At 37.8% G+C, this 22,500-nt stretch overlaps 1 protein-coding gene across 1 annotated transcript in view; it reads left to right on the top strand.

Annotated features, from left to right (window-relative positions):
- Positions 1 to 22,500, top strand: part of akt1 (v-akt murine thymoma viral oncogene homolog 1) — an 85,228-nt gene that overhangs the window by 62,673 nt on the left and 55 nt on the right. Inside the window, exons 10-14 of the mRNA XM_077196801.1 lie at positions 1 to 66; positions 10,921 to 11,135; positions 12,617 to 12,704; positions 13,627 to 13,729; positions 21,195 to 22,500. The exon at positions 1 to 66 is cut by the window's left edge and continues 63 nt beyond it; the exon at positions 21,195 to 22,500 is cut by the window's right edge and continues 55 nt beyond it. Of these exons, the coding sequence (XP_077052916.1) occupies positions 1 to 66; positions 10,921 to 11,135; positions 12,617 to 12,704; positions 13,627 to 13,729; positions 21,195 to 21,274 (552 nt within the window). The 3' untranslated portion in view covers positions 21,275 to 22,500. The remainder of the gene's footprint in view (positions 67 to 10,920; positions 11,136 to 12,616; positions 12,705 to 13,626; positions 13,730 to 21,194) is intronic.

The following is a 22,500-nucleotide window of genomic DNA, read 5'->3' as shown; positions in this document are numbered from 1 at the left end:
GAGGGCATCACAGACGGAGCCACTATGAAGACCTTCTGCGGGACCCCGGAGTATCTGGCCCCTGAGGTGAGACTCATCACATGACCAAACCACCAAACAATGTGTGTGTGTGTGTGAGTGAGTGAGTGAGTGAGTGAGTGAGTGTGTGTGTGAGTGAGTGAGTGAGTGAGTGAGTGAGTGAGTGAGTGAGTGAGTGTTTTAGTGAGTGAGTGTGTGTGTGGTAGTGAGTGAGTGAGTGTGTGTGTGTGTGTGTGTGTGTGTGTGTGTGTGTGTGTGTGTGTGTGTGTGTGTGTGTGTGTGTGTGTGAGTGTGTGTATTCGTGAGTGAGTGAGTGAGTGAGTGAGTGTGTGTATTAGTGTGTGAGTGAGTGAGTGTGGGACTGTGTGAGTGTGTTAGTGAGTGTGTGAATGTGTGTGTGTGTGTGTGTGTGAGTGAGTGAGTGAGTGTGTGTGTGTGTGTGTGTGTGTGTGTGTGTGTGTGTGTGTGTGTGTGAGAGTGAGTCAGTGAGTGAATGTGTGTGTGTGTGTGTGTGTGTGTGTGTGAGTGTGTGTGTTTGTTAGTGAGTGAGTGAGTGTGTGTGTTTTTTAGTGAGTGAGTGTGTGAGTGAGTGAGTGAATGAGTGAGTGTGTGTGTGTGTTAGTGAGTGAGTGAGTGTGTGAGTGAGTGTGTGTGTGTGTTTGTTAGTGAGTGAGTGAGTGAGTGTGTGAGTGAGTGAATGAGTGACTGTGTTAGTGTGTTAGTGTGTTAGTGAGTGAGTGAATGAGTGAGTGTGTTAGTGTGTGAGTGAGTGAGTGAGTGTGTTAGTGAGTGAGTGTGTGTGTGAATGAGTGAGTGAGTGTGTGACTGAGTGTTGTGTGAGTGTGTGAGTGAGTGTGACTGAGTGTGTGTGTGAGTGAGTGAGTGAATGAGTGAGTGTGTTAGTGTGTGAGTGAGTGAGTGAGTGTGTTAGTGTGTGACTGAGTGTTGTGTGAGTGTGTGAGTGAGTGTGACTGAGTGTGTGTGTGAGTGAGTGAGTATGTGTGTGTTTGTTAGTGAGTGAGTGTGAGTGTGTGTGTGTGTGTGTGTGTGTGTGTGTGTGTGTGTGTGTGTGTGTGTGTGTGTGTGAGAGTGAGTGTGTTAGTGAGTGAGTGAGTGTGTGTGTGAGTGAGTGAGTGAGTGAGTGAGTGAGTGAGTGTTTTAGTGAGTGAGTGTGTGTGTGGTAGTGAGTGAGTGAGTGAGTGAGTGAGTGTGTGTGTGTGTGTGTGTGTGTGTGTGTGTGTGTGTGTGTGTGTGTGAGTGTGTGTATTCGTGAGTGAGTGAGTGAGTGAGTGTGTGTATTAGTGTGTGAGTGAGTGAGTGTGGGACTGTGTGAGTGTGTTAGTGAGTGTGTGAATGTGTGTGTGTGTGTGTGTGTGTGAGTGAGTGAGTGAGTGAGTGAGTGTGTGTGTGTGTGTGTGTGTGTGTGTGTGTGTGTGTGTGTGTGTGTGTGTGTGTGTGTGTGTGAGAGTGAGTCAGTGAGTGAATGTGTGTGTGTGTGTGTGTGAGTGAGTGTGTGTGTTTGTTAGTGAGTGAGTGAGTGTGTGTGTTTTTTAGTGAGTGAGTGTGTGAGTGAGTGAGTGAATGAGTGAGTGTGTGTGTGTGTTAGTGAGTGAGTGAGTGTGTGAGTGAGTGTGTGTGTGTGTTTGTTAGTGAGTGAGTGAGTGAGTGTGTGAGTGAGTGAATGAGTGACTGTGTTAGTGTGTTAGTGTGTTAGTGAGTGAGTGAATGAGTGAGTGTGTTAGTGTGTGAGTGAGTGAGTGAGTGTGTTAGTGAGTGAGTGTGTGTGTGAATGAGTGAGTGAGTGTGTGACTGAGTGTTGTGTGAGTGTGTGAGTGAGTGTGACTGAGTGTGTGTGTGAGTGAGTGAGTGAATGAGTGAGTGTGTTAGTGTGTGAGTGAGTGAGTGAGTGTGTTAGTGTGTGACTGAGTGTTGTGTGAGTGTGTGAGTGAGTGTGACTGAGTGTGTGTGTGAGTGAGTGAGTATGTGTGTGTTTGTTAGTGAGTGAGTGTGAGTGTGTGTGTGTGTGTGTGTGTGTGTGTGTGTGTGTGTGTGTGTGTGTGTGTGTGTGTGTGTGTGTGTGTGAGAGTGAGTGTGTTAGTGAGTGAGTGTGTGTGTGTGTGTGTGTGTGTGTGTGTGTGTGTGTGTGTGTGTGAGAGTGAGTCAGTGAGTGAATGTGTGTGTGTGTGTGTGTGTGTGTGTGAGTGAGTGTGTGTGTTTGTTAGTGAGTGAGTGAGTGTGTGTGTTTTTTAGTGAGTGAGTGTGTGAGTGAGTGAGTGAGTGAGTGTGTGTGTGTGTTAGTGAGTGAGTGAGTGTGTGAGTGAGTGTGTGTGTGTGTTTGTTAGTGAGTGAGTGAGTGAGTGTGTGAGTGAGTGAATGAGTGACTGTGTTAGTGTGTTAGTGTGTTAGTGAGTGAGTGAATGAATGAGTGTGTTAGTGTGTGAGTGAGTGAGTGAGTGTGTTAGTGAGTGAGTGAGTGAGTGTGTGTGTGAATGAGTGAGTGAGTGTGTGACTGAGTGTTGTGTGAGTGTGTGAGTGAGTGTGACTGAGTGTGTGTGTGAGTGAGTGAGTGAATGAGTGAGTGTGTTAGTGTGTGAGTGAGTGAGTGAGTGAGTGAGTGAGTGAGTGAGTGAGTGAGTGAGTGAGTGAGTGAGTGTGAGTGAGTGAGTGTGTGTGTGTGTGAGTGAGTGTGTTAGTGAGTGAGTGAGTGAGTGTGTTTGTGTGTGTGTGTGTGTGTGTGTTTGTGAGTGTATGAGTGAGTGTGTGTGTATTAGTGTGTGAGTGAGTGAGTGTGTGACTGTGTGAGTGTGTGAATGAGTGAGAGAGTGTGTGTGTGTGTGTGTGTGTGTGTGTGTGTGTTAGTGAGTCCATGTGTGTGAGAGTGAGTTAGTGTGTGTGTGTGTGTGTGTGTGTGTGTTAGTGAGTGAGAGAGTGAGTGAGTGTGTGAATGAGTGAGTGTGTGTGTGAATGTGTGTGTGAGTGAGTGTGTGTGTGAGTGAGTGTGTAGTGAGTGAGTGAGTGAGTGAGTGAGTGTGTGTATTAGTGTGTGTGTGTGAGTGAGTGAGTGTGTGAATGAGTGAGTGAGTGAGTGAGGGTGGGTTTGGGTGTGTGTGTGTGTGAGTGTGTGTGTTATTGAGTGTGTGTGTGAGAGAGAGAGGGAGAGAGAAACAGAGTCTCTCTCTCTGTGTGTGTGTGTGTGTGTGTGTGTGTGTGTGTGTGTGTGTGTGTGTGTGTGTGTGTGTGTGTGTGTGTGTGTGTGTGTGTGTGTGTGTGTGTGTGTGTGTGTGTGTGTGTGAGAGAGTGGTGTGTGGGAGAAGGTTTGCCTATATTGACACAGTTGCGGCCACATTGTTGTTATCCCACCATTTTGGAGTCTCTGCTGGGACCATTTATATTTTATATTTGAAAACATGAGGAGCCACCGGCTCCAGCTGACACCCACGGCTCCCGCATCATATCCTGTTCCCTGAGTGGGACTTCCTCTGCCGGATCATATCCTGCCCTCTGCTGGGGCGCGTGTGCATCTGAGGTTTTATTGTTCTTAAAATGTGTATTTGTAAGGTTAGGGTTAGTATATAGGAAGGAGTTTTATATATTGGAAATGTTACTCCCTGATACTGTCAGTTCTTGTCTCTCAGATCAGATTTTATTTTAATTGTCTATTTTTTTAAAAGCAGAGTTTCCCAAAGTAGAACTGCTGGAGATTTGTGAGTTTATAAAAAGCTGATAATTAGTTAATCAAAATTCTAAATAATTCAATATTTAAACTTATTTAAGTTAAATAACGTAAAAACATTTTAAATAAACAATAAATTCTTGTTAAAAGTTTCAAATATTTTTTTATGTAAATATTTCAATAATTAATTTGCATATTCACATTTCTCTGATTTCGGTTAATGGTCACATGAAATGGAAGTTAACAAATAAAATATATTTTTGTGTTTTATTTTGACTATTTTAAAATTATTTATTTTACAATTTTACATTTTAATTAACTTGAGAACATCATACTTGTAATAATTTCATAATTATAATAATTTGTTGGTAAATATTAAAATATGTTGTTATATTATTGAAATATTATCTTAAAATCTCAGGTGTAATTTATTTTTAAATTATTTATTAAAATTTTACATTTGAATTAACTTGAGAACACCATGCTTGTGATAATTTAATGATAATAATTAGGGATGCACCGATACCGATACCAGTATCGGTATCGGGCCCGATACCAAGCTCATGTACTTGTACTCGTACTCGTAAAAATACCCCGATACCAAAGACCGATACCTCACGTATATCCTTAGCTAATATTTCTTAATTCTTATGAACACTCTTCCTGCAGTTATAGTGTTGCTAGATTTAATAGTACACTCTAATATTTCACTTTACACTTTCGGCTGTGATTACATTGTTACTCAGTGTCATGTTAAACATTTGTTCTGTGATTTATTTGGCACCTTATGACAAATTTGATTGTCTTGTTGTCTGTGATTTCTTTAGCACTTTGACAACTTTGTGACAGGCAGGTAAAAATTACATTCATTATGTCCTTGGTTTTGCCCTTTGGAGGTTATTGGACACTGTGAAATTTGGGCTTTGAAAATTTGTGATAAGCACAATAAGAATTATTTTTTTTTTTAGGTTTATTTAAGTTGTTGAAAATAAAGATGCTGATTTGTTCATTAGTCTCATTGTGTTGTTCTTAGAAAATTGCCACATAAAACGAGAATCCCCCCAGTACAACAGGCATCGGTATCGGTATCGGCGAGTACCAGGAAAAAAATATCGGTACTCGTACTCGACCCTTAAAAAGTGGTATCGGTGCATCCCTAGAATTGAAACATTTAATTAAATTATTGAAATATTATCTTAAAATTTCAGGTGTACTTCAAGTAAATATTGTCTGTCGAATCGATCCATCTGACAAAATCTCTGAAGTGATTCTCTCATAATTTATGACCCGTATGAGTTTATTTTCTCTTTTAAGGAGATATTCACCATCTCTTCAATAAAAGCTCCCAAAATGAATTGCAAATGACGCCTTAATAAGCAATAAGCAACATGAATATGGAGCTTAAATTTCATGTCTGAAAGTCATATGAATATCTTTTTTAAGACTTTTGTATTGTATTCTGTTAAATATCTATTGCTCTATTGGATCATCATGAGGACAGAAAGAGGATTTTCGTCCCTCATATGGGACGTCCAGGATCCCGTGTCACCGCTCTCTCTCTTTCTGTCCTCTTCCCGGGAACTCCGGTTCAAATCCCCATGTTGACATGACAACAGAGCCCGGAGCGGGAGACTTCGGGAGCGTTGCCATGGCGACGGTGGCCTCTCTGGAGCTCGGCCCGGGCCGTGTTACAGGTTGTTCCGCTGTAAACAATGACCTTGTTGTGTGTGTGTGGAGCTCAGGAATGCGGTTACGTCTGGAAATATTCCACGGAGAGAGAGAGAAGTGAAGGAGGGATGAGAGAATTTCAGAGGAAAACAGGTGGAAGTGTTTTAAATGCACAACGACACTGATTATTGCTTTAAATGACGAACATAACGAAATATGTTTTAGAATAAGCAATAGCAATAGCAACTTTAATTATATAGCACAATTAAAACAACACAAGTTGACCAATGTGCTTTACAATGTCACACAGAGAAAAGAAGAGAAAAAAGCATCACATAGGCAACACGTATAATAAAATTATCACTGATTAAAAGCTGTTGAAAACAGATGTGCTCAATAAGGTAAAACAATGTAAACTGACATCATATTTCTTGTTTTAATTTGAGACCTAAAAAACTTTTATTTAAGAATCAGGCGGGATATATGAGTGTGATTTCTAAATCGGCGAGTGTCATAAAAATTAATTGCGTGATTAAAAAAAATCATGTGAATTTTTATATTGAATATATATTTTCTTATGCCAAGCTCAAGATATTTTATCAGGTAGAACTTGCTGAGAAGTTGTATAATGTCTATTTAATTATAAAATATAAATATTATAAATAATATATAAGAATAATAATATAAATCATTTAAAAAATCACAAACTACTGCAAAATTTTACTCTTGAAAATTACTTCAAAATTTCCGACACCCCTCAAAAATTGGGTAACATTCGACTCGACTGAATCAACAACAAAAAAAGACCAGTTTTATGAAATTTGGGTAAACCGTTCAGAAGTTATAAGCAAAAACAGCAATTTTAGTATCTCCTGACCAGTAGGTGGCGCTGTGCCAAAACGCTGCATGTAGCCTCAGGTCATGCTTGTGATGACGTGTACCAAGATTCATCTCGATACGCTAAAGCGTTGCAGAGATATAGCGTTGCATCTAATTTGCCGTGCTGTTCGTCGAATTCGTTCGCAAGTTATTCCCGAAGGGTTGGGTTTATGATGTTAAAGATGATCTGAGCCAATTTTGGTGAAAATTGGACAAACCGCATTGAACGAGTTAGAAAAAGTAGATAAAATTTAATGAAAATGGCGGGAAAATTTTCATGATGTCATAGGGTGGATTCAAATCTAGCCCTTACGGTTTAAAAGTTATTTGCATAAACGTGAGTGCAACTTTGGACAGTTAGTGGCGCTAGAAGGATTGAGTTAGAGACGCCAAAATTGGTGTGGTTTATGTTCGGACTATCTTCTATCTGTGTGCCAAATTTCACAACTTTTTACCCAAAAAATTAAATAAAAACCAATTCCAAAATTTTGATCAAAAGTACTCAAGTTATGACAACTTGGAGCTGTAATGTAGTGTTACCATAGACTGTGAAAAAATATGGACGTAGTGTTTCTGATGAGCATTTTTGAAGCCGGCCGTCGCATCTTAGCATCAGTGCGTCACTCCCGGATAAACGAAAGTGGCCAAAAAGGTCGGGATTAGCTGAGGTGACGTGACACTAACAGACAGCAACGGCTAGTAGTGACATCAACGGCAATCCACCTGTCACTCAAGTGGCCACGCCCTTAATTATGCAGAACTTTAAGGCTTAATATAATTTAAATGGATGAGTTATAAAAATTCACCCCCTAACAGTCATCATGAAGGGCAAAATTAGATATATAGACCAAAACTACTTTTTGCACCAGGCTGTAAACATGTTTTTCTGCTGTAAAGATGGGCATTTTAACATGGAGGTTTATGGGATTGACCCTCTTTTGCATCCAGTCTAGGGCTGCACAATTAATCGAATTTCTAATTTCGTTACGATTACGGATGACACGATTACGTAATCGTTCAAAGCTGCGATTACAAAAGAAAATCCACTCTGCGTGTGTGTGTTTAGAGCATAATTATGTTATGAGAGGCGAATCACGGCTACTTCAGAAAACCAAGCACAATATGACATACCAGGCAGTGACGTAGGTGTACGCTGAAATAAAAAGTCTTTCACCTCAGAAAAACGGACTTTACTGTCCTGTCAGCCCTTATACTGTGCTCGTAGCGCGCACTCTTCAATTGCACGTGCAAATGCGGCGGCGCGCGCTGTTTATCGCTTCACTGTATTAAGTGCAAAAGAAACTACGAGCATGCAACGTCGTTACAATGTAAATTAGTAAGTCACGGAATAAAAGTATGTTGTGTATTCACCATGGTAACTGTCGTTTCCATAACCCCAAAATGCCACTTTATTTTCACTTTGTGTTATTTTTTATATTTTTAAATGACTGTGGTCATATCAATTTTATTAACAAAAACTAGTTTGGGACTTCTATTTAATTGCTTTAGCATAGTCCTAATGTTTTTCTTTACTATGAGTCAATTTATGTGTATGTTAAGTAAAGGGGGACAGTATTTGTGAGTGTTAACAATTTTTGTGTAAACATGTATTATAATATGCCTATATATATTCAATGTAAATTGTGATAATCGTAATTAATAATCGCAATTACAATTTCAAGGGAATAATCGGCAATTATGATTTTTGTCATAATCGTGCTGCTCTAATCCAGTCTCTAGCGGCCAGTCGATGAATTGCAGTTTAAGACACTTCCGTGTTGGATTCAAGAGAGAGCCCGAAAGGTTGGGTGTTTCGGGTGAAGTTTACACTACTTTACTGGTCATGCCATGGAAATAAAGAGTCGTTGACGTCAGCGCTGTGCTGTTCAGATGTGTTTACTGCTGTTTACACAGTCCATCTGAAGCCGTGGGTCTCCCGTCTCTGTGCTTGCGTGTGTCGAGGGCTCCTGGGTTCCTGGCAGCTTCACAGCTGTGCTGTTCTTCTACATATATGGGGCAGCTGCAGGCTCAGCTGTCCCTCTCTGTGAGTCACATGACAGCGGCGCTGGAAATAGACAGCGGTCAGTAATTCTAGCAGCTCCACGGCTTCACCTTTCCACTGACAGCACAGACTGAGTCATTCTCTCCCTGTGACCCGCGGTCGGGGTTTCAGTAACACTCGGTGGGAGAACACGCAAACACACCAGCACCATCAGCTCGCAGTTATTGCACTGTTCCTTATTTACAGAGGACCTAGAGGACCTATTATTGCAAAACACATTATTTTCTCCATTGTTGCGGCTCCTCTCTTCCCAGTTTGTCAGTAACGCTCTGTTTACTTCCTGTCTCTATGAAGCCCCGCCTTCTGAAAAGTACACTGTGCTCTGATTGGTCGGCTCGAGTAGTGTGTTGTGATTGGTCGAGCGCTTCGAGTGCGTTTGAGAAATGTCCCGCCCCATCCCATAACCGCCAGTTTAACACACTACTAACTAACTCAATCAGGCTCCGCCCCTTTATTCTGCGTTTGAATTATTTAAATGAGGAATACTGTGACGTGTTCGTTCCCGGAAGAAACTCAAGAAAAAAATGTCCCTACAAAGAAATCCTTGTCCTTGTGGAGAGATTTTTTGGTCCTCAAACAGCTTATAAATAATACTAAGTGATGTTTTTTGAAAATGTAAAAATTACTGCTGGGCAACGGTTTATCGCATCCAAAATAAGAGTTTGTGTTATGTGTGTGTACTGTGTATAATTTTTGTGTATATACAGGTCCTTCTCAAAAAATTAGCATATTGTGATAAAGTTCATCATTTTCCATAATGTAATGATAAAAATTAAACTTTCATATATTTTAGATTCATTGCACACCAACTGAAATATTTTAGGTCTTTTATTGTTTTAATACTGATGATTTTGGCATACAGCTCATGAAAACCCAAAATTCCTATCTCAAAAAATTAGCATATTTCATCCGACCAATAAAAGAAGTGTTTTTAATACAAAAAAAAGTCAACCTTCAAATAATTATGTTCAGTTATGCACTCAATACTTGGTCGGGAATCCTTTTGCAGAAATGACTGCTTCAATGCGGCGTGGCATGGAGGCAATCAGCCTGTGGCACTGCTGAGGTGTTATGGAGGCCCAGGATGCTTCGATAGCGGCCTTAAGCTCATCCAGAGTGTTGGGTCTTGCGTCTCTCAACTTTCTCTTCACAATATCCCACAGATTCTCTATGGGGTTCAGGTCAGGAGAGTTGGCAGGCCAATTGAGCACAGTAATACCATGGTCAGTAAACCATTTACCAGTGGTTTTGGCATTGTGAGCAGGTGCCAGGTCGTGCTGAAAAATGAAATCAGATGGAAGCATGAAGTGCTCCAAAATCACCTGATAGCTAGCTGCATTGACCCTGCCCTTGATAAAACACAGTGGACCAACACCAGCAGCTGACATGGCACCCCAGACCATCACTGACTGTGGGTACTTGACACTGGACTTCAGGCATTTTGGCATTTCCTTCTCCTCAGTCTTCCTCCACACTCTGGCACCTTGATTTCCGGATGACATGCAAAATTTGCTTTCATCCGAAAAAAGTACTTTGGACCACTGAGCAACAGTCCAGTGCTGCTTCTCTGTAGCCCAGGTCAGGCGCTTCTGCCGCTGTTTCTGGTTCAAAAGTGGCTTGACCTGGGGAATGCGGCACCTGTAGCCCATTTCCTGCACACGCCTGTGCACGGTGGCTCTGGATGTTTCTACTCCAGACTCAGTCCACTGCTTCCGCAGGTCCCCCAAGGTCTGGAATCGGTCCTTCTCCACAATCTTCCTCAGGGTCCGTTCACCTCTTCTAGTTGTGCAGCGTTTTTTGCCACACTTTTTCCTTCCCACAGACTTCCCACTGAGGTGCCTTGATACAGCACTCTGGGAACAGCCTATTTGTTCAGAAATTTCTTTCTGTGTCTTACCCTCTTGCTTGAGGGTGTCAATGATGGCCTTCTGGACAGCAGTCAGGTCGAAGTCTTACCCATGATTGCGGTTTTGAGTAATGAAACAGGCTGGGAGTTTTTAAAAGCCTCAGGAATCTTTTGCAGGTGTTTAGAGTTAATTAGTTGATTCAGATGATTAGGTTAATAGCTCGTTTAGAGAACCTTTTCATGATATGCTAATTTTTTGAGATAGGAATTTTGGGTTTTCATGAGCTGTATCCCAAAATCATCAGTATTAAAACAATAAAAGACCTGAAATATTTCAGTTGGTGTGCAATGAATCTAAAATATATGAAAGTTTAATTTTTATCATTACATTATGGAAAATAATTAACTTTATCACAATTTGCTAATTTTTTGAGAAGGACCTTTATATATATACACACACATGCATGTATATATTTAAGAAATATTTGCATGTATATACCATTCAAAATTTATATTATGTATAAATATAAATATTTTATATATAAATAACACATATTACTTAAATATATACATGCATATGTGTGTATTTATATATACAAAATAATTATTCACAGTACACACACATACATATATTATGTAAATACAAACTTTTATTTTGGATGCGATTAATCATTGCTCACACTTGTAAAAATGCATAAAGTTATGGGTAGGGGATAGAATCTACAGTTTATACACCTATTAAATTTGTGTGTTTCTGTGTGTGTGTGTGTGTAGGTGCTGGAGGACAATGACTACGGGCGTGCGGTGGACTGGTGGGGTTTGGGAGTGGTGATGTACGAGATGATGTGTGGTCGCCTGCCCTTCTATAACCAGGATCACGAGCGTTTGTTTGAGCTCATACTGATGGAGGACATTCGCTTCCCTCGCACACTCGCACCCGAGGGCAAATCACTGCTGTCCGGCCTGCTCAAGAAAGACCCCAAGCAACGGTCGGTGTCAGCACGTTTCCAACAGCATACTCATACTACATCCCAAAAAACCTTATCATCTCTGCGTAATAGGGCTGTGACGATACACCAAACCCACGATTCGGTTCGTATCACGATTTTTGACGCACGATTCGATGGGGGGAGGGGGGGGGGCTGTTGGAGGAGAGAGGGAAAAAAAAGAGATTTTGAGGGAAAAAATATATTTTTTTATTAAATAACATTTGAAAAACTACAGGTAAATCTTCTATAAATATTTGTGAGTCTTCATTTTCTTTTGTGTGCCTACTCCAGTTCTTGTTAAAACTCACTAGATATGTTTATTCTGTGCATTTTGGGCACTTTTTCTGTGAAATCATATTTATTTCGTCCATCAAAAGCATGCTTTCACTTTAATTGAGCGTGAAAATAGACTCTGCACCGAGAACTTCACTGCTGCTCACGCGCTGCTCCTGCTCCCGCTGTGAATGCACTCGTTGATTAATATGCACAACTAAAAAAATATGTGCCGGTGACGCTTGCGGTTTGAAACGGCCGTTACAGGTAAAATTAAAGAATTTATCCTCAGCTAGTTTTGTGGTGTAGGTCTACGTATATTATAATGTTAGAGGGGAACTTGACAACTATTTCAACTTAATAGAACCGTTTAGAAATCATTAGGATGGTTTAATAACCTGTTCTGGTGAGAATGGTGACTTTCCCCGCTCCCCCCAACATTCCCAGGCGGAAAACCAACCTTGCAACATGAGGGTTAACGTCCCGGGAAGTTGGAAATAGGAAGTCTCGTGAGAAGCGAGAACAAGCGAGAAACACAAACTGCTTTACGGCAATTCGACATTAACACACACGCCGCCCTCAATGTGTGTGATGTATTACCCACCTCGGTAGACACACTCCACACGATAAAGTTGTGCACATGACTCCGATAATAGCAAATGCACATGAGCAGCGGTAGAAAGCGGGAGGAGGGGCCGCAAGTCAGTTTTTTTACCACAGAAATATGTGAAATATATGCCTCACACCTGTAGGGGGAGCTTGCTGACAAAACACGCGACAGCAAAAGTGAAAATCAGAGAAGAAATGGCTAGAGTTGCCGAGTTCCCCTTTAACTTCAAATAACACTAATAGTAATTTAAAGATGTGGTAGCATTGGATCTGGACGGAAGGATAACTCTGAGAGTTGGAAGGTGTGTGTCGCGATTCTGCTTCTCACACCGCGACACAGGTTCGTAGCATCTGAGTGTCCCGATTTCAGTTTCATATCGCATATCGTTACAGCCGTACTGCGTAAACTTAAAAAATAAAAAGTCATCACGTTTGGAACAGGATACTGCCATACCGCTATTCATACTGCATGATAATTATCATGCCAAGTGTTTCTGGTGTAGGATATAGATGTGTAATGTGGAGTGTGTGTGTGTGTGTGTGTGTGTGTGTGTGTGTGTGTGTGTGTGTGTGTGTGTGTGTGTTCTGGGTGTTTCTAGGTTAGGTGGCGGCCCTGATGATGCTAAAGAAATCATGCAGCACAAATTCTTCACTGGAATTGAGTGGCATGATGTTTACGAGAAGAAGGTAAAAACTCCTTTTGTACACGGATAATCACATCACATTCAAGAAGAACCACACCGAACATACACATGATCATATTTCAGAGAGATGATGCAAATCTGACATTCATTAGATCAGGGCTTGTTTTAGATCTTTTTGATGCCATTGGCCCCCAAATATGATCATCCGATATATATAAATATATATTAGGGGTGTAACGATTCCCTCATGTCACGATTCGATACATATCACGATACTGAACTCACTATGGAGATTATTGGGATACTCCAAGACAAATGATAAAAGGTTAACAAAAAATGCTAAATTTGATATTACTTTGTGTGTGTAAATGAATATTCTTGGACTTGAAACCCAATTCACAGGACAATAGAGACACTTCATGATTCTGAAGCTGAAAATACAGAATTATTTTATGTTTGCACTCTGTCACTGACTAGATATATTTAAAATAACGTACGCCACTTTTTACTGGTAACATCAGACATTTGGCATTATCAGGACCCACAAATATTCCCCCATTGCATTATTATACATTATATTCAACATTATATATAGTAGTTTAATGTAATGTTACATTAAATTAACATTTTTATTTTGGGTGAACTATCTATGAGACCTATTGTCACTATCCACGATACATATTGTTGCATTTTTGTATTGCGATATATTGTGATACAATACATTGTTACACCCCTAATATGTATATACATATATATATGTGTCACATCCATCCACCACTTCAAAAATTCACGTTTAAAACAATGTGTCGCTTGCCATTTATTTGCAGTTATTTTTGAAATTCACTTGCAATTTCTGAGTAAGAATTGTTCCCAAGTAAATCCCACAGCAGATTTTTCAGTGTAGTGCCTTAGATGTAACCTGTAAATGTGAATCAGGATGGTCTAACAGTGTGTCTGTTCCTCAGCTGGTTCCTCCGTTCAAACCGCAGGTCAGCTCAGAAACAGACACCAGATATTTTGATGAGGAGTTCACCGGACAGACCATCACCATCACACCACCGGGACAAGGTACCGCACACACACTCCTGCAGGACACTAATGCGCGGAAAGAGATTTGTGGTCAGAATTATTGGCACCCTTGGTAAATATGATCAAAGAAGGCTGTGAAAATAAATCTGCATTGTTTATCCTTTTGATCTTTCATTTGAAAAATCACACAAATCTAACCTTTCATTGAAGTAAAAGAATCAAAAGTGCGGGAAAAGCACATTATGAAATGAATTCTTTTCTCCAATGCATGAGAAATCATTACGAGTAAAATATCTCTGAAGTATATTCCCATTAATATTTACATGTTTAGCACACCAGGGTGACTGGGAACATGAAATTGTCCAGCCATGATTAAATATGAGGATCATACATCACTATGAGTAAAACCACAGAATATAGTTCTGATGTGCAGCAAAAGATCACATGTGCTCGTCTTCTCATAATTCATAATCATTTGGACCTGAAATAGATAAATATTATAAATATTAAGTCTGCTTTACAGAAGTGATGGCACAAACTGTATATTTGTGCAAATCAATTCTGATTGGAAGCTTGTGGCATATAAACACACACAGCAACATGATCACTTTATAAAGCGCTCATGTAAACACTCTTCGAATTCATGATGTCGTGATGTTTCGTTTACATGTTTCAATGGGAATGAAATCAAGTAGGGATGTCACGATTCAGTACATATCGCGATACTAAACTCACAATACGTTATTATTGCATTGTGTGTGTAAATGAATATTCTTGGACTTGATGCTGGAAACCCAAAGCACAGGACAATAGAGACACCAGAATAAACATGTTCATGATTCTGAAGCTGAAAATACAGAATTATTTTACACGAATATGCTTGAACTCTGTCACTGACTAGATGTGTTTAAAATAATGTACGCCACTTTATATAACATAACAACTATAACAACATTATATATAGCAGTTTAATGTAGTACTGACACTCAAACTCTGAAAACTTGAGAATTTTTTCTCACTCAGTAATTTTTATTTTGGGTGAACAATAACCAATATATATTCTCACAATCCACAATACATATTGTTGCATTTTTGCATTGCGACATATTGTGACACGATATATTGTTACACCACTAATGTTAACGCTATGTTGGTATTCATCAGCCGTAATGATTTCATTCCGATTGAAATGTGTCAATGTAAACGAAACAAGTGTTACTGTACGCTCACAGGCCCACTCTGCATACAAGTAGAGTTTATTTGAGGTGTCTCTTGTGTTTATTTGAGGTGTATCTTGTGTTTATTTGAGGTGTATCTTGTGTTTATTTGAGGTGTATCTTGTGTTTATTTGAGGTGTCTCTTGTGTTTATTTGAGGTGTCTCTTGTGTTTATTTGAGGTGTATCTTGTGTTGTGTTTATTTGAGGTGTATCTTGTGTTTATTTGAGGTGTCTCTTGTGTTTATTTGAGGTGTCTCTTGTGTTGTGTTTATTTGAGGTGTATCTTGTGTTTATTTGAGGTGTATCTTGTGTTTATTTGAGGTGTATCTTGTGTTTATTTGAGGTGTATCTTGTGTTTATTTGAGGTGTATCTTGTGTTTATTTGAGGTGTATCTTGTGTTTATTTGAGGTGTCTCTTGTGTTGTGTTTATTTGAGGTGTATCTTGTGTTTATTTGAGGTGTATCTTGTGTTGTGTTTCTTTGAGGTGTCTCTTGTGTTTATTTGAGGTGTCTCTTGTGTTTATTTGAGGTGTATCTTGTGTTTATTTGAGGTGTATCTTGTGTTGTGTTTATTTGAGGTGTATCTTGTGTTGTGTTTATTTGAGGTGTATCTTGTGTTTATTTGAGGTGTATCTTGTGTTGTGTTTATTTGAGGTGTATCTTGTGTTGTGTTTATTTGAGGTGTATCTTGTGTTGTGTTTATTTGAGGTGTATCTTGTGTTTATTTGAGGTGTATCTTGTGTTGTGTTTATTTGAGGTGTATCTTGTGTTTATTTGAGGTGTATCTTGTGTTGTGTTTATTTGAGGTGTATCTTGTGTTTATTTGAGGTGTATCTTGTGTTTATTTGAGGTGTATCTTGTGTTGTGTTTATTTGAGGTGTATCTTGTGTTTATTTGAGGTGTATCTTGTGTTTATTTGAGGTGTATCTTGTGTTTATTTGAGGTGTATCTTGTGTTTATTTGAGGTGTATCTTGTGTTTATTTGAGGTGTATCTTGTGTTTATTTGAGGTGTCTCTTGTGTTTATTTGAGGTGTATCTTGTGTTGTGTTTATTTGAGGTGTATCTTGTGTTTATTTGAGGTGTATCTTGTGTTTATTTGAGGTGTATCTTGTGTTTATTTGAGGTGTATCTTGTGTTTATTTGAGGTGTATCTTGTGTTTATTTGAGGTGTATCTTGTGTTTATTTGAGGTGTATCTTGTGTTTATTTGAGGTGTATCTTGTGTTTATTTGAGGTGTATCTTGTGTTGTGTTTATTTGAGGTGTATCTTGTGTTGTGTTTATTTGAGGTGTATCTTGTGTTTATTTGAGGTGTATCTTGTGTTTATTTGAGGTGTATCTTGTGTTGTGTTTATTTGAGGTGTATCTTGTGTTTATTTGAGGTGTATCTTGTGTTTATTTGAGGTGTATCTTGTGTTGTGTTTATTTGAGGTGTATCTTGTGTTGTGTTTATTTGAGGTGTATCTTGTGTTTATTTGAGGTGTATCTTGTGTTTATTTGAGGTGTATCTTGTGTTTATTTGAGGTGTATCTTGTGTTTATTTGAGGTGTCTCTTGTGTTTATTTGAGGTGTCTCTTGTGTTTATTTGAGGTGTATCTTGTGTTTATTTGAGGTGTCTCTTGTGTTTATTTGAGGTGTCTCTTGTGTTTATTTGAGGTGTATCTTGTGTTGTGTTTATTTGAGGTGTATCTTGTGTTTATTTGAGGTGTATCTTGTGTTTATTTGAGGTGTATCTTGTGTTTATTTGAGGTGTATCTTGTGTTGTGTTTATTTGAGGTGTATCTTGTGTTTATTTGAGGTGTATCTTGTGTTTATTTGAGGTGTATCTTGTGTTTATTTGAGGTGTATCTTGTGTTTATTTGAGGTGTATCTTGTGTTTATTTGAGGTGTATCTTGTGTTTATTTGAGGTGTATCTTGTGTTTATTTGAGGTGTCTCTTGTGTTTTTTTGAGGTGTCTCTTGTGTTTATTTGAGGTGTCTCTTGTGTTTATTTGAGGTGTATCTTGTGTTTATTTGAGGTGTATCTTGTGTTTATTTGAGGTGTATCTTGTGTTGTGTTTATTTGAGGTGTATCTTGTGTTTATTTGAGGTGTATCTTGTGTTTATTTGAGGTGTCTCTTGTGTTTATTTGAGGTGTATCTTGTGTTTATTTGAGGTGTATCTTGTGTTTATTTGAGGTGTATCTTGTGTTGTGTTTATTTGAGGTGTATCTTGTGTTTATTTGAGGTGTATCTTGTGTTTATTTGAGGTGTATCTTGTGTTTATTTGAGGTGTATCTTGTGTTTATTTGAGGTGTCTCTTGTGTTTATTTGAGGTGTATCTTGTGTTTATTTGAGGTGTATCTTGTGTTTATTTGAGGTGTATCTTGTGTTGTGTTTATTTGAGGTGTATCTTGTGTTTATTTGAGGTGTATCTTGTGTTTATTTGAGGTGTATCTTGTGTTTATTTGAGGTGTCTCTTGTGTTTATTTGAGGTGTATCTTGTGTTTATTTGAGGTGTATCTTGTGTTTATTTGAGGTGTATCTTGTGTTTATTTGAGGTGTCTCTTGTGTTTTTTTGAGGTGTCTCTTGTGTTTATTTGAGGTGTCTCTTGTGTTTATTTGAGGTGTCTCTTGTGTTTATTTGAGGTGTATCTTGTGTTGTGTTTATTTGAGGTGTATCTTGTGTTTATTTGAGGTGTATCTTGTGTTTATTTGAGGTGTATCTTGTGTTGTGTTTATTTGAGGTGTATCTTGTGTTTATTTGAGGTGTATCTTGTGTTTATTTGAGGTGTATCTTGTGTTTATTTGAGGTGTATCTTGTGTTTATTTGAGGTGTCTCTTGTGTTTATTTGAGGTGTCTCTTGTGTTTATTTGAGGTGTATCTTGTGTTTATTTGAGGTGTATCTTGTGTTTATTTGAGGTGTCTCTTGTGTTTATTTGAGGTGTATCTTGTGTTGTGTTTATTTGAGGTGTATCTTGTGTTTATTTGAGGTGTATCTTGTGTTTATTTGAGGTGTCTCTTGTGTTTATTTGAGGTGTCTCTTGTGTTTATTTGAGGTGTCTCTTGTGTTTATTTGAGGTGTATCTTGTGTTGTGTTTATTTGAGGTGTATCTTGTGTTTATTTGAGGTGTATCTTGTGTTTATTTGAGGTGTATCTTGTGTTTATTTGAGGTGTATCTTGTGTTGTGTTTATTTGAGGTGTATCTTGTGTTTATTTGAGGTGTATCTTGTGTTTATTTGAGGTGTATCTTGTGTTTATTTGAGGTGTATCTTGTGTTTATTTGAGGTGTATCTTGTGTTGTGTTTATTTGAGGTGTATCTTGTGTTGTGTTTATTTGAGGTGTCTCTTGTGTTTATTTGAGGTGTATCTTGTGTTGTGTTTATTTGAGGTGTATCTTGTGTTTATTTGAGGTGTATCTTGTGTTGTGTTTATTTGAGGTGTATCTTGTGTTGTGTTTATTTGAGGGGCTTCTGTTGTTTATTTGAGGTGTATCTTGTGTTGTGTTTATTTGAGGTGTATCTTGTGTTGTGTTTATTTGAGGTGTATCTTGTGTTTATTTGAGGTGTATCTTGTGTTGTGTTTATTTGAGGTGTATCTTGTGTTGTGTTTATTTGAGGTGTCTCTTGTGTTTATTTGAGGTGTATCTTGTGTTGTGTTTATTTGAGGTGTCTCTTGTGTTTATTTGAGGTGTATCTTGTGTTGTGTTTATTTGAGGTGTATCTTGTTTATTTGAGGTGTATCTTGTGTTTATTTGAGGTGTATCTTGTGTTTATTTGAGGTGTATCTTGTGTTTATTTGAGGTGTCTCTTGTGTTTATTTGAGGTGTATCTTGTTTATTTGAGGTGTCTCTTGTGTTTATTTGAAGTGTCTCTTGTGTTTATTTGAGGTGTATCTTGTGTTGTGTTTATTTGAGGTGTATCTTGTGTTTATTTGAGGTGTATCTTGTGTTTATTTGAGGTGTCTCTTGTGTTTATTTGAGGTGTATCTTGTGTTTATTTGAGGTGTATCTTGTGTTTATTTGAGGTGTATCTTGTGTTTATTTGAGGTGTGTGTTGTGTTTATTTGAGGTGTATCTTGTGTTGTGTTTATTTGAGGTGTATCTTGTGTTGTGTTTATTTGAGGTGTCTCTTGTGTTTATTTGAGGTGTATCTTGTGTTTATTTGAGGTGTATCTTGTGTTTATTTGAGGTGTCTCTTGTTTATTTGAGGTGTATCTTGTGTTTATTTGAGGTGTATCTTGTGTTTATTTGAGGTGTATCTTGTGTTTATTTGAGGTGTATCTTGTGTTTATTTGAGGTGTATCTTGTGTTTATTTGAGGTGTCTCTTGTGTTTATTTGAGGTGTATCTTGTGTTTATTTGAGGTGTATCTTGTGTTGTGTTTATTTGAGGTGTATCTTGTGTTGTGTTTATTTGAGGTGGCTCTTGTGTTTATTTGAGGTGTATCTTGTGTTTATTTGAGGTGTATCTTGTGTTTATTTGAGGTGTATCTTGTGTTGTGTTTGTTTGAGGTGTCTCTTGTGTTTATTTGAGGTGTATCTTGTGTTTATTTGAGGTGTATCTTGTGTTTATTTGAGGTGTCTCTTGTGTTTATTTGAGGTGTATCTTGTGTTTATTTGAGGTGTCTCTTGTGTTTATTTGAGGTGTATCTTGTGTTTATTTGAGGTGTATCTTGTGTTGTGTTTGTTTGAGGTGTATCTTGTGTTTATTTGAGGTGTATCTTGTGTTTATTTGAGGTGTATCTTGTGTTTATTTGAGGTGTCTCTTGTGTTTATTTGAGGTGTCTCTTGTGTTTATTTGAGGTGTATCTTGTGTTGTGTTTGTTTGAGGTGTCTCTTGTGTTTATTTGAGGTGTATCTTGTGTTTATTTGAGGTGTATCTTGTGTTTATTTGAGGTGTCTCTTGTGTTTATTTGAGGTGTCTCTTGTGTTTATTTGAGGTGTATCTTGTGTTGTGTTTGTTTGAGGTGTCTCTTGTGTTTATTTGAGGTGTATCTTGTGTTTATTTGAGGTGTATGTTGTGTTTATTTGAGGTGTATCTTGTGTTGTGTTTATTTGAGGTGTATCTTGTGTTTATTTGAGGTGTATCTTGTGTTTATTTGAGGTGTATCTTGTGTTTATTTGAGGTGTATCTTGTGTTTATTTGAGGTGTCTCTTGTGTTTATTTGAGGTGTATCTTGTGTTTATTTGAGGTGTATCTTGTGTTTATTTGAGGTGTATCTTGTGTTTATTTGAGGTGTATCTTGTGTTTATTTGAGGTGTCTCTTGTGTTTATTTGAGGTGTCTCTTGTGTTTATTTGAGGTGTATCTTGTGTTGTGTTTATTTGAGGTGTATCTTGTGTTTATTTGAGGTGTATCTTGTGTTTATTTGAGGTGTATCTTGTGTTTATTTGAGGTGTCTCTTGTGTTTATTTGAGGTGTATCTTGTGTTTATTTGAGGTGTATCTTGTGTTGTGTTTATTTGAGGTGTATCTTGTGTTGTGTTTATTTGAGGTGTCTCTTGTGTTTATTTGAGGTGTCTCTTGTGTTTATTTGAGGTGTATCTTGTGTTTATTTGAGGTGTATCTTGTGTTTATTTGAGGTGTATCTTGTGTTGTGTTTGTTTGAGGTGTCTCTTGTGTTTATTTGAGGTGTCTCTTGTGTTGTGTTTATTTGAGGTGTCTCTTGTGTTTATTTGAGGTGTCTCTTGTGTTTATTTGAGGTGTCTCTTGTGTTTATTTGAGGTGTATCTTGTGTTTATTTGAGGTGTATCTTGTGTTTATTTGAGGTGTATCTTGTGTTGTGTTTATTTGAGGTGTATCTTGTGTTTATTTGAGGTGTATCTTGTGTTGTGTTTATTTGAGGTGTATCTTGTGTTTATTTGAGGTGTATCTTGTGTTTATTTGAGGTGTATCTTGTGTTTATTTGAGGTGTATCTTGTGTTTATTTGAGGTGTATCTTGTGTTTATTTGAGGTGTATCTTGTGTTGTGTTTATTTGAGGTGTATCTTGTGTTGTGTTTATTTGAGGTGTATCTTGTGTTTATTTGAGGTGTATCTTGTGTTTATTTGAGGTGTATCTTGTGTTTATTTGAGGTGTATCTTGTGTTTATTTGAGGTGTATCTTGTGTTTATTTGAGGTGTATCTTGTGTTTATTTGAGGTGTATCTTGTGTTGTGTTTATTTGAGGTGTATCTTGTGTTGTGTTTATTTGAGGTGTATCTTGTGTTTATTTGAGGTGTATCTTGTGTTTATTTGAGGTGTATCTTGTGTTTATTTGAGGTGTATCTTGTGTTTATTTGAGGTGTATCTTGTGTTGTGTTGTGCACAGGTGACAGTATGGAGCTGTTCGACAGCGAGAGGAGGCCACATTTCCCACAGTTCTCCTATTCCGCCAGTGGAACGGCATGAACGCGCACATTCTCAACACTTTAGCGAGACGTTCCACACGAGGTTCACAGAAACTGCTCTGAGATCAGCGTGAAGCGAGACGTTTACTGGATCTGTGATGTTTGTCCTCTTTGAGTTCATCATCTTTTCTGAGGATAGGAGAGGAACGCTAAAACACATCAAACTCACTGCCAAACTAATGTCCATTAATATAGCATTCAAAGAAATGGATCGCACAGCACATCTTTAGTCTCCTATTGAAGGATTAAAACTAACATCATGCCAAATATTATTTCATTTCCATTCAAAAACACCAATTGACCAATTGAAACGAATGAAAAAGCTTGTATAAATGTGTATAGACTCTCTCGACCCCTTAAACTACTTTTGGTCTAAATTTCACTTGCATAAATGATCATTTGCATTGAATGTGCAATATAATAGAAATGTAGATAAATTATTTTTTGTATTAATTATTAAGATTATTATTAAAAAATTATTAAAAAAATTAAACCGCTAAACTAGAAATGAACTTGTTAAAACCCACCACCATCAATATAGCAAAAGAGTTAATGTCTGGATCATATTTCATATCCTAAAATCAAAAGAGAGAAATAAGCAATTATTTTTTGCTTTAAGAAAATAAAGTACAGTACAGTGATGAGAATTAAAAGAGAGTTGAAATTAAAATGTATTCATGAGAATTAGGAATTTTTAAATTTAAAGTTTCAATGCGTCACTGAAATAATTCTTAATTTATTATATGATGCAATTTTATACAATTGAATGATAACAATATCTGTTTGCCATGTTGCCTTTCAATTTTGGTCATTGCATACATTATTTTGAGTTTTATAACTGTTTTACCATTTAAATGCAGCATAATAGCCATTACTTAGTCATAATACATTATTATTGTTATTGAGGATGGTTACTGGGGCATGTTGTCACAAAAGATTGAAGAAATTGCAGAAATTGCTTTGAAAAATAAATCCATCCTGACAAATTTATGATTTAAATGTGCCACCAAAAAAACTCCTAATCCTTCTTTCTTCTTCTATGTGAGCCTGACGTGTTTCGGTGTGTTTCAGTGTTTCATATTAAGGAGCTTTTAAACGTCGAATCAGATCATTGGGATTCTCCATCTCATCAATCCGCTTCCTGTTTTATTTCCCGTGTTTTTCCTGTTCTGTTGCGTGTGTTTTTTTGTCAGTGTGTTGCACAGGTACTTTAGCGACCAATGAACA

Source organism: Siphateles boraxobius, unplaced genomic scaffold (assembly GCF_051911475.1).
Source record: "Siphateles boraxobius isolate OS27281-9 unplaced genomic scaffold, OSU_SipBor_1 36, whole genome shotgun sequence".
Taxonomy (NCBI): domain Eukaryota; kingdom Metazoa; phylum Chordata; class Actinopteri; order Cypriniformes; family Leuciscidae; genus Siphateles; species Siphateles boraxobius.
This window is presented reverse-complemented; position numbering and strand designations above follow the sequence as displayed.